Source organism: Hemibagrus wyckioides, linkage group LG02 (genome assembly GCF_019097595.1).
Source record: "Hemibagrus wyckioides isolate EC202008001 linkage group LG02, SWU_Hwy_1.0, whole genome shotgun sequence".
NCBI lineage: Eukaryota > Metazoa > Chordata > Actinopteri > Siluriformes > Bagridae > Hemibagrus > Hemibagrus wyckioides.
This window is the reverse complement of record NC_080711.1, coordinates 5,161,122-5,178,927: the sequence shown is the minus strand read 5'-3', so window position 1 is coordinate 5,178,927 and position 17,806 is coordinate 5,161,122. Positions and strand designations below refer to the sequence as shown.

General features: G+C 39.9%; 1 protein-coding gene across 5 annotated transcripts in view; it reads left to right on the top strand.

Annotated features, from left to right (window-relative positions):
• The first annotated feature begins 6,009 nt into the window (after window positions 1-6,009).
• The window catches only part of gpatch8 (G patch domain containing 8), a 30,956-nt gene continuing 19,159 nt past the window's right edge, over window positions 6,010-17,806 (top strand). For 3 of the 5 annotated variants that reach the window (XM_058411302.1, XM_058411270.1, XM_058411273.1), the window contains exons 1-3: window positions 6,081-6,132; window positions 14,370-14,447; window positions 16,272-16,307. Coding sequence is in view for 1 of the 5 variants with exons in the window: in XM_058411262.1 (XP_058267245.1) it covers window positions 6,088-6,132; window positions 14,370-14,447 (123 nt within the window). In the remaining 4 variants the exon portion in view is untranslated. Of the gene's footprint in view, window positions 6,133-14,369; window positions 14,448-16,271; window positions 16,308-17,806 lie in introns of those variants that run through there. The other 2 variants (XM_058411262.1, XM_058411281.1) reach the window with 2 other exon arrangements.

Sequence of the window (17,806 nt, the reverse complement as noted above, 5' to 3'; positions counted from 1 at the left end):
GAGACGTTGTAGTGTACTGATTGTCTGTAGTGATGCCACCCTGACATCGCAAGGAGATTGTCTGTAGTGATGCCACCCTGACATCGAAAGGAGATTGTCTGTAGTGATGCCACCCTGACATCGCAAGGAGATTGTCTGTAGTGATGCCACCCTGACATCGCAAGGAGATTGTCTGTAGTGATACCACTCTGACATAACAAGGAGATTGTCTATAGTGATGCCACCCTGACATTGCTAGGACATTGTCTGTAGTGATGCCACTCTGACATAACAAGGAGATTGTCCGTAGTGATGCCACCCAGACATCACAAGGAGATTGTCTGTAGTGATGCCACTCTGACATAACAAGGAGATTGTCTGTAGTGATGCCACTCTGACATTGCTAGGAGATCGTCTGTAGTGATGCCACTCTGACATAACAAGGAGATTGTCTGTAGTGATGCCACCCTGACATTGCTAGGAGATTGTCTGTAGTGATGCCACTCTGACATAACAAGGAGATTGTCTGTAGTGATGCCACCCTGACATTGCTAGGAGATTGTCTGTAGTGATGCCACTAAGACATAACAAGGAGATTGTCTGTAGTGATGCCACTCTGACATAACAAGGAGATTGTCTGTAGTGATGCCACTCTGACATAACAAGGAGATTGTCTGTAGTGATACCACCCTGACATCGCAAGGAGATTGTCTGTAGTGATGCCACCCTGACATCGCAAGGAGATTGTCTGTAGTGATGCTACTCTGACATAACAAGGAGATTGTCTGTAGTGATGCCACCCAGACATCGCAAGGAGATTGTCTGTAGTGATGCCACCCTGACATCGCAAGGAGATTGTCTGTAATGATGCTACTCTGACATAACAAGGAGATTGTCTGTAGTGGTGCCACCCTGACATCACAAGGAGACTAGTAACATTACCTATACTGTTCTTTGGTTTGAAACGGATTATATATATATATAATCTATATATATAATATATATATGAAAAGACAAGTTGCTGGTGTTGACAGCAGCATTAGCATGAAGCTTTGGAGGATCTGTTTGAGTAGAGAAGTACAGGTGAGAAAGCTGGACTGACTAAATTGCCTCAGCAGCAAGAAGTTGGAATGACCACATATTTGACCTCAGTGTGTTCAAGCTACAAAGTAAACTTTGTGAGCAACGAACTAGATAGCTCACTGTGATAAGGGATGTATATTTACCTCCTCAAAACAGTGAAGTGAATATCTCTGTATGCTGATTCGTCTAAAACGCGCACTAGTTCACACAATATAACTTGTTGAAATTGATGACATGCTGATTTGTTTACTGCTGATACTGTGAAAGGTCATGTTCATTTGACATCACTAACTTAAGTCCGGTTTAGGAGGAGAAGAGTTATTTTCGAGTTGAGAGTTTGAACACACACACTTTCAGCAAATAGTCAAACAGCATTACAGTAATGTGTTAAACTGTTAACCAAAGAGATAATAGACCAGTGTGTCAATGAAAGAAGTTTTAAAAACAGTAAATAAATCTTGAATGCCGGTGAAGACCAGATGTTGCTTATGAGGATTAATATGCAGGTCACATAGGGTGACTGTCCTTTGTTATTTCCCACTTCTCTACACTTTGTGCTTGGGTTTACGGCAGTGATGAACAAAATACAGAACAATAGCGTAAGCAGCTAGTGACTTTTCTACAATTTCACACAGTAAATTCATATCCTCTCAGGACGTGATGGACAATTTTTGGAACACTGAAGGGGCTTAAATCAGAACATATGGCCTCCTCATGAGGTATTCACTGTGCCCCCTGCTGGTGAATGATACCATTTTCTTTTCATGACCGCCTTACATGACCTGCATGTCCTGTGGACCGCATTTGATATGCATTTTTCAAATCTATCTCGATTAAATGAAGCGGAGGTGGGTACTGTAACCGCATTGCTAGCAAAAATACAGGAAGTGCAAAAGGAAGCGTTCACATTTTTCTTTCAAAACAATCCAGATTATTGTATTTCTCACTTGTATTCAGTGTTTCTAAGGTAGGCACTGGGGAAAGCCATGTGGCTTAGGTTTAGTGGCAATTCGAGCAGAACTTTCACCCAGCATGACAAGCAATTTGAAAACAGCTTGCACAATATCTACTTCTCACGTAAAACTCCCCGTGTTGTCAAAGTCATCTGTTAACTCTGCTGAGTCTTGTGTCATGGTGGAGTATTGTTAAGCAAAAAATACAAAGGTCGAAATTTTGATACAGTAAATATTGAGCAATTATGAGAATCCAGAAATCATGAAGATTATGATCTCAAAGGAGTGTGAGAGTCAGAAGGAGAACTCAAAGGAGTTCAACCACATCACCATGTACACACATGACTTTGCCTAAAGGATAGAAACAGAGAGAAAGGTCAAGTTTCAAAGTGCTAAACATTATATTAAGGGTTCTGGAGAAGAAAAAAAAACGACCAGATACGAGGAAGTGTAACACGTACCAGAGTGATGGAATAAAGGAAACATGTAGAAAAACAACTGTTATCTCAAGTGAAGTATGTGGCATGGGCACATTTAGCTGTCAGTCAAACTGTCACCGTTGATAATGTGACAGATAAGCAATACAATAATGTTTTGAATGTTGTTTTATTCCTAAATGTCTAGCCAATTAAGTCCAAATTGACATTATTAGTTAACAAAACCAAAATTGTTACTTGGAATAATCGTCGATTTAATGAACCTGACTAATAACAATAAATATATATGTAATAAATATACATTTGATCACAGACGCCCGACTCTGCTTCTTGAACCCCATTTGATAACCACTCAGCCGTGTTAAAGAAACTTTCCTCAAAGACTAGCTATACAACTGACCTGAAACCAACTGAGCGTCATTCCAGAACACCAACCTCATGGCAAAACCACTGAAACAAGCAGGAAGTGAAAATACAGAGCTGTTTCAGATTTCAGATAGCCATCAACATATCTTTAAAAACAATCTGGTTGTTTTCAGTCCCAGCTGGGACACCAGGTCCAGACATACATTCCTCACTTATATGAAGCCTTTCCTAATAGTTTTACCTCACAGTAATTATCTTACCTCATAGACATAAGACAGGGGCTGAATTCTCAAACCTGTTTTTTTTTTTTTTTCAGAAGGTGCAGCAGCAGTACTGGCTGCAGTTCAGGCTGAAAAACAAATCACAGATTTATATTAATGTACTTTCTGTGTGCTATCTTTGTATAATCGGACTAAAGTTGTTGGTTTGCGTTTTCCATCGTGTGAAAATGTGGTCAAGGCAGAAGAGCTGACAGTTTGCAGTTTCTTTGTAGCATGGCAAACCTTATCTTATGAAATTCAACGGAAAAAGGAAATTGAGGCTGGTGAGGGAATGATTGTTTTTAACTGTATTAACGTATACACCGATAAAATTGCTGCTGTAGAAGGATTGACACTTGGACACATGCCTCTAGCATGATCCATCACTTACTGCTGCTTTCATATATACAGAGATAAAGATAAAAAAGATCCAGTGGAAGCTAAAATGACTCCGACTGTGTGCCTACTGATGGTCATTTCAACACACTTCCTACTGTATGACTTTATGCAATAGAGTTAAGGATAAGTCATGACTCATAATCACACTAAAGAAGGTTGACTTTTGCAGGGAATAGGATGGTTCCTCTCTAGGTTACTTCCAAATGTCACCTCAGGGAGTTTTTTTTCCCCTTGCCACTGTCACCTCTGTGTCTGTGCTAAATAAATTTGAATCAAATTAGAAAATAATTGACTACAACTAATTTCACTTTCAATATCAGTACAACCTGGTGTGTGTGTGTGTGTGTGTGTGTGTGTGTTATTCAGTGCAAATGTAATCCAATGAGATAATTAAATGGATCAAAACACTAAAAAAGTATTCTTTTCAGAATGCCTGCAGTGTGTAATATAAAGATGATTGTCTGTCGGTGAAGTGACCTAATTCTGTATTCTTATTTTTAGTCTGTAGAACATGCTGGATTGGGTATTGAAATCATTCTTGATGTTAATTAAATACACAAAGACAAAACGTTCACCAAAAACTGTTAACCTTTGGAGCTGGAGAACATAACAGAGAGATGTTTAACGTTTTCAGTACTGTCTTCTTAAGTATTTTGGTGACCATCAGATCTTCATTTTATTTGAAACTGTGTACCTGATGATAAAACCTGTATATAGGACTTGCTAATGAAATAATGGAAATCATTTGTACATATTTAATAAATATGTACAACTTTTTCTGGCTTATTTCAATTGATCGGGCTGAATGGAGAGGCAGAGGGTATGACACTCAACACCCCATTCAGCTAAGGTTTATCAATGTCAGTCGACAGACGCAACATGCATCAATACAACATGCTAAAGATAATAGTCTCCAGGTTCAGTCAAAATTCTGAGCAAACTAGATTAAAGAAAAATAGAAACAATTACATATACTAGTACCCAGAACTCATGTCTTCATTATTATCCTTAAATAGATTGACATTAAAACACTCTTCCATAAGCATGCATGTACAATCTGATAGTGTACAGATTTTTCAGTGGCTGTTTTGAAAGCCCTAAAACAATTGAATTCAATTCTATATGTATATTGCTTTTACAGTTAGATCCCTAATAAGCAAGCCAGAAGCCACAGTGGTGGCATGAGGAAGAAAAGTGCAATCAGACTCAAAAAGAAACCCAGCCTCTTCTGGGTTTTAGCAGATAGCGGCAGATAGAGAACAGATTATTAGTTGGGTGTTCTTATCCTATAATGCTTCAGAAGGGTGTTCACTGTGGAAGTACAAATGGAGCCTCATCCTAAACCATCATAATTGTCCTGCCCATTACAAATTCATTTTGCTGCTGAGTAATCAAATTATCCTGTCTTATATCTAAGATTGTCTTTAATTTAGACCTACGTTGTGCATTGCATTAGTTTATTGATTTATTTGTATGAAAAAGACACCAAAACACTTTACTGAGTCGGAATACATTGTAAGAATTTACTGTTATCTCCAGAATCATTAGCACACTTTAAGAGAATGGGCAGAAATGACAATAGAAAATAAATGTTAGAATACAACGTTTTACATTTTTCTGTTGAATTGGTTGTACAATGTGAAAATGCCATCCATCCATCCATTTTCTATTCCTGCTTTATTCCTAATTAGGGTCACGGGGATCTGCTGGAGCCTATCCCAGTCCATTACAGGGCGTCAATTGTTAAATGCACCATTTAGTAAGAAGTCTTTATTTATCACATATACATAACTGCACAGTAAAAGTCTTTCTTCCTTGGAGGTTGGGGTCAGAGCATAGGGTCAGCCATGATGCAGCACAGAGGGTGGGTTGGGGGCCTTGCTCAAGGGCCCAAGGCTGGCAGCTTGAACCCAGATCTTCCGGTCAACAACCGAGAGCCTTAACCACTTCAGCTACCACTGCTTATATAGCGTTAAATGAATTAAAGCTAGAGAAACTTTTATTTCACCCCCAAAACCAATGACACGACATGTATTTAAAATAAATACTATTGCCATCCTTAAAAAGGGTTTGTTTGGCTGTTATTAGTCTAAGAAAGAATGCATTCAAAAAGTTTTCTTCTTTATTATTATTTATTATAACGCTGTTTTTTTTTTCTCTATAACCAATAAGATTATCCAAATAAATGTGTAGCTCAAAGAAACAATGAGGTTGATAAATGCTCATATACACCACTAGAGGGCGCCACCTCCGTGTAGCTTTGCAACTCTATATAGCGCAACGGACATTTAAAGAACGATTGACCAAATAAGGGATAAAGCGTAAGATTCCATAACAGTATTTGCGCGCATAAATATAAATATAGTAAAAATGAATTTTAAATCTGTTAAAGCCGACACACAAAGTCTGTTTATAATACATAAACACGCTAAGTTACTGAAAGCCCGTTCTGTCTCGCGATCTGATTGGATGACGAACCCATCAATCAACCTGACTCGCTTTGCCATTGGCCCTTTTCCTCTTCTGTTTTGGCCTGTAGGCGTTGCAGACGCTTCAGATTCCGAAACGAAGGAGAGACGCGAGAGGAGAGAGAGAGAGGGCTGACACAAAATGGCTGACAGATTTTCAAGGTTTAACGAAGAACGTGATTTCCAGGTAAACACAACCGACAAAGATGACCATACGAAACAAGAATTGCGCGCAGCGATCCTTTCCGCAGCGCCCGTAATTCTTTTCAGCTTGTTTCCGTAGCGCTGGAGAGAGTGACGAGCTTAAGAGGGCTAGCTCTGTGCTAACGTGTTTAGCTAAGTGCGATAGACTAGCAATAGAGAAAGAGCTAACACGGCTAAATGCTGATAAATACGCAGAAGCGAACCGTTTTCCTTGCCTTTGCATTGAAAGTTGTTATTGACGCAGATATCCAGCCCCTTGTGCAGCTTAGCCTGCTTTGAATATACGAAAATTTGCTCAGAATTGCACTCATTATGTTTAATTTTATCCGAACACGTTACATGTAAATATGCCGACAGCACCAATGCAGCCCTGCTATTCGTTCAGCGTTGTTTAAGCATTTTTTTTTTTTTACACAAAGCAGAATTTTAATAAATAATGCTGTCAGATATACGCTAGCTTGTAGGCTAATCTATATCTATATCTCTAACACACCCCGCGGTCGGTTTGTCCTTTTGTTATCGCTGTTATTTCCCCCCCCCCAGCAAGTAGGAAAAATCTGTGTCGCATTAAATCATGCAATGTATTGTGAATAAAACTGGAAAACTTGGACGGACCGGAACCTGGAACGCTTCATTCATGAGGTGGCTAATAATAAAGCTAGCCGGATTCGTGTTAGATTAGCACGAGTGATGGGAATCGGTGACAGTCCGCAAGTCTTTTCAGGGGAAAGTGAATCAGGAGATAGAGGTCGCCGGATGACGTCACGAGCTCGTTTCAATATTCACCGGACGGATGGTCAGGATCATTTGCATGTCGGGAGGCACGTGAAGGAGGAGGTTTTTATTATAAGGGTGGGGGGTGGTGTATAACCTCTTTGTTATAGAAACAAGTCTTTGGTCAAGTCGTTATTTATTTATTGGTCATTTTCTGTCAAGAATACAACGTAAAGTTCCGGTAGTAAGGGGTTTGGGATATGGACACAAAAGAAAGTGTGTGAGAGAGGAACAGGCGATGGTGATTGGTTGTTGTGAAACAATGTGGTGGAACCGGTGATCAGTTATGGATTTGTTGGGTACGTTGGTGATCAGTGATGATCCGTTTTTGGGAACAGTGGGTATATTGGTGCTTATGAAAAGTGGTGATTAGAAATGTTAGTGATTGGATATCCGGTGCTTGGTTGATAGTGGTGATTGGTGATTAGGAATATGGGTGATTGATCATTGGGAAAAGTGGTGATTGGTGCTTAGAAATAGTGGTGATTGGTGCTTATGAAAAGTGTTGATTACAAATATTAGTGATTGGGAATATTGGTGAGTGGTGATTAGGAATATAGGTGATTGGTCAGTGGTGGTGCTTGGTGGTTAGGAATATTGGTTATTGGGAATGGTGGTGATTGGTGCTTATGAAAAGTGTTGGTTATGAATATTGGTGATTGGTTATTGGGAATATTGGTTATTAGTGATTGTGAATATTGGTGATCAGTGATTGTTTATTGTTAACAGGAGGGATCAGTTGATCATTGATTGGTTATCGGCTCACGCAAGCAGAACTCTGTCAGGTATTGCACACTGGTTGCTCCCTCCTGCAACTCATCCTACCAGTAGCAGAGATGTGAGCTGAAGAGCTGTGTCAAGTGCAGGACTAATATCTGTTAGTTATTAGTTACTAATAGTGACAGCTATCAGACAGCTATTTGTCATTGGTTCTTTTTTTTTTTTTTTTTTTTGGATAAAGTTGCTTAAGGGGCCTAAAAATGTTGCCAGACCTAGTGACAAAGGGCACTAACATGGCAAGGCTGGAAGTTGTATAATTTAAAGCTTGGTCCTGTTTTGTATGCTGAATGAGTCTTTCTTGGCTTTACCCATTACAATGCCTCTCCTGTGTTCATGCTTTTGCATAGCTGATTTGCAAGTTCGTGCTTATAATGCTAAAATTGTCTTCCGTTTTAGACTTGGAGCTTGTCCCGTGTATATTTACCTGTTCTTGTGTTAAGTTTTGCCAACGTGTTTCATCGGATCAGTGCTCTAGTGTTTGCTCCAAATACACCAATTTTTTAAAAAATCACCTTTTCGGTTTGTGTTAAAGATGAAATATTTGGCCCTCGCCAAAATGTCGTCACCTCGTGCGCGACCCAGCATAAAGACACGAGATATTCTAACACGTATGTCTTTCGAACACGTTTTTTTCCGCTCATTCTGCCGTGTTTGTTGCTTGTTTAGCAGGCCACATGGTGACACCAGTTTGTAAATTCAGCTTTTCAGCCACCTACCTCAGAGAGAGGCCTCGATGAGATGCTGTTATCTGCAGACAGATGGTCTTTCACGGCGAACAAATGTTCAGCTCGGTTCTTCGCAAAACGTGTTGGGTTGTCTAACTGCAGTTGTTATTTTTTCTTCTCTGCTTGCCTCTAATGGAGGAAACAGATGCTCTTTTTTTCTGCGATACCCATAAATAGGGTCCTTGGCTCTATATTAACGCTGAAACTAATGACTACTCAGCATCTAAGGAAAGTTAAATCCACACAAAAATAGTCTCTTGCTGAAGACTTAGAGAAGTGTCGCGTTTGCCTTTCGGACAGAGTTAATATATATTTAGATTTCTTGAATTGCTGGATACTGCTTGAAGCTTTTTAATTTTGAACTTGAGGCAAAATGAAACATTGTTTGGAGTTAAATACGAAAGAATTTTGCATACACAACGTATATGAGCCATTTTGTGCTTTAATGTTGGGTTGATTATAATATGGTAGCATGTAGGCTATTTTTCTTTCCTTTAAACTAGCCAATAGAGAAACTTGCAGTTGTTTTAACTCTGAAAGTAAATAGTTCTTTTACCGGATGCCTTCTGTTTGACATTTACATTCAGTTTATTGCTAGTTTTTCTACTATTTTGTTTCTATTGTTCATTATCACTTCATTATCATTATTATTGTTCATTATCATTATATTGCGGGCATGTTGGAGCTGTCTTTCTTTTCCCAGTTTTGTTTTTCAGACAAGCATGCTTTTCGGCTGTTTGTTTTGTTTTATTTTCTTTGCTTGACCTCGATTCCCAGTTCTCTATATTCAGTAATCATAGATTTTGGGCTGGAGATTGGCACAGCTGTAGCATTCCTCAGGCGGAACAGTGGCCATGTTGACAGCTCTAGGTCCTTCTCCATGTGCGAGATTGTCATTTGTGACTATCCATCAGGGAAGAGAGTGTTTTGTACACAGAGACTTTTTTTTTTTTTTTTGAAGTGACTTTTACGACACCATGAAGGCATGAGAAGCTATTTGGATTGAAGCATGAGTGGGTCCTGAGCCTACGCCGAAGCCATCTGTCTTATTGAAACTTTAAGCTTGCTGATCTTTTGAAAGTCCCTCCAGAAGGTCAGAACAGACAAGGTTATCTGTCTAAGGCTTCTGTTGATTTTGCTCACTCTCCCTGTTCGGCCTATTCAGTGTGTTTCAGTTTCAGTGATGAGTTTCACAGATGTGCAGTAGGCTTGTGCCATCATCCGATCACGACACCCAACTGTCGCTGATTGACGATAATATTGCCTGTGGCTTGGAGGAGGGGTAAAGAGGGGGGCGTGACCTATGCAGTGTGTGTCGTGAATACATCACATTATTACAGCTTAAAAAATGTTTGCTACGAGTCTGCTTTAGCTGCAGTCGTTAACTTTTAGTAGGTCTTCACCCCGTTAACCCAGTCACGAATGCTGCAAAAGTCAGGACTGTAAACACACACACACACACACGTAGTCTGTAAGCGGACTATGAGTGACTACGTCACTGAAATTAGATCCCGGAAGCTTTGGAGGACTCTGCGTGTGTGTGTGTTTTTCCCCCCTTTGTAATTGTAAAGTGACCTTGGGTGTGTGAAAGGTGCTGTGTAAATTGACAGCAAGTTTATTACCGATCATAGCATTAAAGCCACTGACACGTGAATAATAATGAGCTTGTTCCCATGCCACCTGCCTAGGGGTGGAATATATTAGCAGCAAGTGACTGTCAGAGCATCTCCAAAACAGCAGTTTAGACAATTAGGTAATATGCTTAGTACCTAACAAAAGTGGTCCAAGGACTGAGTAGTGAACTGGCGGCAGGGTCATGGACACCCAAGGCTCACTGGCTAGCCCGTTTTGTCAAATCACACGGAACAGCTTCATGAACATGACAGTGTTGAATTGGCCTCCAAATTCTCAAGATTTCAGTCTGATCATGTGGGATGTGCTGGACAAAAAAAAAAAGGCCCAAAACTTTCACCTTACAGGATCAGCTGCTAACGTCTTGGTGCAAGATACCACAGCACATCTTTAGAGGTCTTGTAAAGTCCATGGCATGCAGGGTCAGAGCTGTTTTGACTGCACAAGGGGATATACATAGTACAGTCCAGGTCATTTTAATGTGCTGGCTAATCGGTGTAGGATCTAAACTAGGCGGAAAAAGGAAACGCACATTGTCATACAACGCTTTATTCTTGTCTGCAGACAGACATTTAAATCTTCTGACAGCCATCGTGACTTGGCTGTGACTCCTGCTGTTGAAAATTTCATTACATTTTTCTACTATATTGAGTTATGAATGATAAATCTTGGAGTTTTTCTCGTAGCGAGTTAAAATACCCCGCCATTTACGGTCATACAGAAGAGAGAAAGACATCATTCTGAACTGCAGCAGGTCGACTTTTATTTGTATCCGCTTACAATAAATAAAAAAGTTGCGATTTTGTAAATGACGAACTTAATAAATTGAATGGAATGGCACAGACACAAGGAATACGTCTATAGAAACCTTGAAGACGATTTAAAATGAAATTTTCTGTCTCGGCTCATTAGTGCTAATCTAGACACACCCATTCCCAGCGTGCGCTATTCATGTGCTAATGATCTGCGCAGACTATTCAAACGTGTTAAACCCATACCTATACGTTCCCTAAGGAACTAAATGGCATCATGAGCCACAGGGACTTCAGGGGGACTTTATGCGAATGAATGAACAGGATGGTTTTCACATCAGTGTTGTAACAAAGACTACATAATTCAGGGCACAAAAAGTTTGCGTAAATGTGTTGTATCAACCTCTCAGTAATTTTGTTTTATTGCTAAACAAGCTTAAACTTGATTTTCCTAACAATATAAACATGCTCATGCATATTGTAGCAGAACTTGTTGAATATACTGTCATGAGAGTTTTGGCATTAATGTGCTGTCGGTAACTGAAATAAGAACAATGTTCAGAGCATGTTAGAACATCTCTAGGATCGTAAAATAAGGTATCAGACCTCTAAGGGTTAAAGCTGCATGTTTGCTAATCAAAGTATGTTTGTGGTTAATATTGAAAGCGGTATTTGTTCCTGCATGAATATGCCTCTGAAGACTCCGGAGCGTCGGAGCAGCGCTTTGAAATCATCCTGTGAAGCAGAAACATCTGAACTCGCTGTCCTCCTCTGCAGTGACCATTAGGGCAGAGATTTGGCAGGAGCTTTAATGACATACAGACGCTTCAAGAGAGGTAGCGGCAAAGGTGTACATGTAATTCACTGGGGTTTTAGTTAAGTCAACATTGTTCCCGTTAGTTTTAACAAATTTTATATTTAATAGCCGACATCTCTCGGTTTGAAGTGTAGCGAGGTTATGGTCCGTACGCGAACACGCACGCTTTCTGCTGCGAGTTGAAATACTGTAGCAACAAATTACTCATTATGCAGCTTCATGATCTCCGTACTGTCCGTCTTCGTGTTGATTTCATGAGCAGGAAAGTTATTTTGGATCTGCCTTGTGCAACAGAAGCACTTTTCATATGCCAGACCACCGTGGCTTCAATCTAAAGTTTTCCACTTAGCTGGGATTTCTTGTGTATCTTTTTTCTTTTTCTCCCCAGCCGTTTCAAAGCTAACCTTTTGGCTCGTCTGATCCCACGTGTAGTCCCTGCTGTGTTTGGTGTAAAATTCAGGCAGCAGAGGATTTTTAAAGTAGAAGGGACGCAGACAGCACTTTGATTTTTTTTTTCTTTTTTATCATCATCGTTTTGCAAAGCGTTGATTCCTTCACCATCGCCTGCCTCCCTGACGTCGTGAAGCGAGTCTTGAAATGCTGTTGTATTGGAAGAAACCCGACGCCATGAAACCATCTTTGTTTTCTGCTTTCTTTGTTTTTTTTGTTACAGAATCCAGTTTTCTGTTGTTCACCGAGCTGGACTGAAAGCTGGACTGAGCTTTGTTCATCACCATCGCAAGAGCGTTGAAATCGTAGCTTGTTGAGAAAAGAGAAGAGACGTCTGCGAAGGTCTCGTCTCTTGCGCAGTTAACAAATGTGTTGTGTTAGGAATCGCACACTGTTAATCTCAGTAAGTAACTGCAGTCAGGATTGCACCCAAAAAACACGCAGTCCTGCTGCAGGTTATGAGAGACGAACGTGTGCATGAGTAAGGCGTAAATCGTGGGTGGGATTAACATAGGTTTCATGATTGTGTGTTACAAGACAGGCGGTGTTTAATTTCTATTTATAAGCGCTGTTGGAAGGCGGATTTCTACTTTCGCAAGCTCGCGGCGAGACTGTTCACACCCTCCGACGAGGGTCCCCATGGAGCAAAGAGAACAGGCGAGCCTAAACTGTGCTCCGGGGTTTGTTGTGTGTCTCCGCAGGCTGTATCCGTGTCAGTGTGTTAAACCTCGTTAATTTGTGGCCCTCGGCACAGCGTTTCCGAGTAAGAGTTGGTAGCAGTTTGAAGTAATTGAGGTAAATGCTCTTAGGGTTTTGGCTCTGGCATGGGAGTGTGAGCTGGTTAGAGCGGTTTAGATGTAGATGAAATGAGGGCAGGGATTTGAATGACTGATTTATCATTGGAATGTCATTGAGGTTCTAGAGACGTCGAAGAGATGTGACTGCAGAATGTCTTCTCAGTGTGTGTGTTAAAATTATATATCAGCTAAGACGACTTGGTTCACCAGCTTTATTCGTTATATGAATGCTTTGTTTGCACGTAAACACTCGCAGGGAAATCATAGGTTTATGTTAATGCGCTCCAAATAATACGTCATTGTTTCCATAGTAACAACTTGCACAGGGACACAATAGCATGTAGACTTGACCCTAAACATGTCACTGTTGATATAGTGACCTACAGTGACCTCTTTACCGTAAGGAGATGTTTGTTTAGCGTTAGAGACGTGAAGTAGTTTGTTTTCTGCTAAAAGCTTAGCAGTTTTTCTTTAATTTAACACGCAACAGTTGTATTGAGCCCTATTCGGTTTGGATTAGTTTATCAGGGAGACGTGTATAAAAACGTCCTACACATCTCACCCGTGATAGATCTCTCGTATCCGGAGAGCAATAAAGGCGTGATTTTAAATGCGGCTATGAAGTGAGGTGACGGACACATAGAAAAATGACAAGTTTGACGTCTGCTGAGTCTGGGGCTGTATCTGCTCTATTTTGTCAAAGGAGGATGGAGAAAAACGCAGAAATAGCCGATCTGGACGGAAATAAAATCAGAGTTGCACCTGCAAATTAGGAAATTCCCCATGGACCCTGTGTAAATTTATTCCTGGATGAATTAGGCTTTATTAAAATGAAAAGAAAGATGTCGGTGAAGGGAGTTTCGGGCTGCTGTAACATCAGCCATTTTATTCCTGACATTAAAATGACTCCATACGGATTAAAAAGTATTTTGTGGTTCTTTAATCAATAGAGAATTGTTAGCATTGTGTTACGATGATGTTTAAGAGGACTAAACCATTTTAGGACGTTCTTTTATCATAAATGAGTCAGCTTTCGAATACATTGTGACCCAGTGGTGACTGAGTCTATGATATCATGTAAAAAGAGGTCTGTTTTTTGGATCCTCCTTCAGAAGGTGCCCTTATTTTTCTGGCTTGTTTATCTGGGCTGAGTAACACATTACCGGTTTTCATGCAGATGACCGAAGCAGTTTTTTCTTGCATGCTCAGGCCGGTTTTCCTTGCAGTTTTTTTCTTAAGTGACCGCATCACTCGTACCGAAACCTGGAGTATCCACAGATATCGGTCAGAAAAAACAAACAAACTTGGACATCACTCACTCACTGCAAATGTAACGAAGAATTCCTAACAAAAAATGCAACCGTTTCCAGTTTAATTCGTTTCAGCATCAGATCATGTTGTCGTCAAATCCACAATTTTGTTCTGGTATTAGTTGCATGTTTTTTTAAAAAAATTTTTATTATTAAATGCGTCTTCGTTCTTTGTGACCGCAGGGTGGGAATCACTTTGACCAGTATGACGAGGGCCAGTTGGAGTTGGAACAGGCCTCCCTGGACAAGCCCATAGAATCGGTAAGGTCGCACCCCTCACCTCATACCATTGGATTAGATCCACGACTGATTGTGTGTATGAGTGGATGATTGGTGCAGTCAAGAATTTATAGCCACACCTCCTCTGCTGTCAGCCCCGCCCCTTCAGTGTCATGTCGCCCACTTTTTAAACAGAGTAACTCCCATTTTATTTGTGATTTTATGTCCCTTAGAGTCCTTCCCAGCTCTCTCTCCCCTCCCTCAGTGTCGTTACCATAGTCACACCATGGAGGAGAGGAGAGCTGTTGGATTGTACCAATCACTGTGATCAACCCGCACACCGTTTTACTTTGATCACAGATATGAGTGCTGTGTGTTTGTGGAAGAGTGCGTGACCGATGATGTTATCTGTAGGTGGTCATGCTTATGACCCGTCTCTGTCAATGTGACATGTTTATCGATTTTAAAAAGCGTGGAGTGGATGACACACTGTCCTTTTTAAAAAAAAAAAAAAAAAATCTAACAAACGCATCTGGTCGATGTTGTTTAGAAATGTTAGAACGCTCCAGCAGTTTTTATTAATACAAAGCTAAACCTTTTAAGGTTTTAAATAGTCAGAGCCGGTTCAGAAGGTTCACACCTTGCGTGTATTTGCACTTACAAAGAGGTTTATAGATAACGAGTCTCTGAAGGACCTTGTTCGCTTGTGCACGGCAAACACAAATCCGTGCCACTTGTGTGGCATTTTGGAGCTCAGTGAGTTGCTTTTAGAATAAAGCAAATCTCCAACTGTGTTTGTTTATCTGTTTACAGTGGATATAAAAATGTCTAAACACCCCCTGGAGAAAAGAAAAAAAAGATGATGAAAATGAATCGTTAGATCTTTTTCCATTTTAATGTCACAGCAAACAAAAACATTCAAATGAAAAATGTTAAAGTTCTAAGGGAAAATTAAATACAGTGGGTTGGTTACATAAGTATATACACCCCATAGCTAATACTTTGTTAAAGCACTCAGCATATAATACAGCAGTGCCAAAAATATACCGACTTGGCACATCTTGATTTGGCCTTTTTATTTCACTCGTCCTTTATACAATATATTTATCAAATTGCAAGAGGGTTTTGCTTGTAAATCATTCTCTAGGTGTTTGATTTGATTTAGATTTGGGTTCTGACTTATTCGGAGCTGTCGATGATTGCAGCTACCTTGGTTAGAGCTTAATGCTGCCACCACCATGCTTCACCACTGGTATGGATCTCAAAGGTCCATACAATTTGGAGTGATTCAAGCAGATGTTTCTTACATTAGGAACGGCTTCCGTCTAGGATACACTTTTAATATCCACTCTATCGATGCATTCGTTTCATTTCGTTGCCCAAATAACTCGAATGTCCGGACACTAGCTGCTGAGTGTCAGGAATTAGATTAGCCCCTTCCAGCCACTTTGTAAGGACCTTCCATGAACCTGCTTCACAGCTTTAGCGTTGCTGACACTGTCCTGAACCCTCTCCTTCACTCTTTGGTAACAGAAATATTTGTTTTTTCATATTGCTGAAACCTGAGGCATTGTTTTATAATGATGCAACGTAAACATCACAGCAATTAACGTTAACAGATTAATAGATGACCGTTAAACACTTTATGTTGGTTGTGTTATATAGTCAGTGTGTTCTCCACTCCACTCTAAGTGAGCATGAGAGTATGAGTGTGTGTGTAATGGCTGTATGCGAGTGTGTGTGTGATTGCACTCCAGTGATCTGTGTATGTGTTTTGTTTTTGTGTTAGTGTCTGTGTAGGACAGTAATTTCAGATATTTACAGTATTGTACACAACTTGGGGTGTTCGACATTTCTCTCCCGCAGCGAATTGGCCCCAATTAGCTAAGCAGCTCTGACCCGGTTTGTATCTGCACGCTCTGCTCTCCTACTCCTGTCTCTTTAGGGGCTCCTTGTAACGCTTATCTCACTCTGTCTTTCTCTCTCTCTATCTCTCTGTCTCTGTTCCTTGCACACACCTTCTCTGTCTCTCTCTCACACGTTCTGTCTCTTTCTCTCTGTCTCTCCAACACAGTGATTCGGTGTACAGTACCCTCTGTCATTATGTGCTGGCATGGTGCTTGTGCAACTGGGACTGCATTATTCGCTGACTAGGCATGTAGATAATATCGCAGGCAGCTTTTTATTTTGTTCGTTCTTTTTCTTTTTTATTTGTATTTTATTTAAAGTCAAGTAAGCCTGGCTGCCCTCCTCCTCATCTCTACAGCGCTCTCTGCTCCAGTAAGTGAAGTAAACCTTTCAAAAACGCTCGACGTGAAAAGAAACACTACATTATTATCGAGTGAATTCATTATTAATTCATGCTCTCGCGTAATACATTGCAAGCGCATTTGTGAATTCAAAACCTTAAAGGTATCAACGCTGCACAGAATAGCCAGCAGCATTAAGAAATAAGTAGTAGCTCTATTTAGAGCTGGGCAATATGACAATAATAATAATAATTTATTATTAGTATTTAAACAATTATTTAATAATAAAATATTTCCTTGAGCTTGTCTGAAACTTTGGATGTCGTGGTTTCTTTTTATAGAAGAAACTACGAAGAAATTCGTAATTTTTTAAACATTTTTTTTCTTTATAAATAAAAAATGCACCTGATTTTTAAAATAAAATTCTTAATTTTTATTTTTTCCTCATTTTGAAATTTAGTGTTTTTTTTTTGTTTTTTTTTCTTTTTTTAAATAAATAAAAATTTATTTAAAAAAAAAAATATGTTAAAAATGTGACCCTACAAGTCATGATATGATTTGTCACATCACCCAGCTCTGGTAAAAATAAATAAATAAATGATGTATTAAAATTGTTATATTTTATATATATATTGTTATATAACAATTAAAACTCAGTTCGGTGTCATTTACTCCGAATTAAATCATCTTTTTATTGACTAAAAGCCTATGTTACGATTCTTGTATTAGAAATCAGTTTCAGGGATTGCTGATTTTAAAATAAAATGCTGGCAGCTAGTATCTGTGGAAGTGAGAAGGTTAGCTTATAGTCTTATTTTTAGTTTGTTGTGCATGGCAGAGAGAGCAAGGGAATGGAGACGTGGCCTGGCAGCTGCCTGACTGAAGAGATTCATGCTCCTGCGCTATTGTCTATGGAGGGACGCAGACAGCAGAGTCATCACACACACACACACCCCGATGCAGAGACTCTGCAGTGCCTGTTGTGATGGCAGTGACTGTGTTACAAAACCATACCTAATAAGGACTAGATTTGAGTTCGGCCATATCAGTTAATCTGCAGATTCACATACCGAACACAGATTTGTCCTTCAGCGTCCTGCTCTGGAACCTGGAACCACAGCAGGAAGCACCAGTGCTATTCCCCCCCCCCCC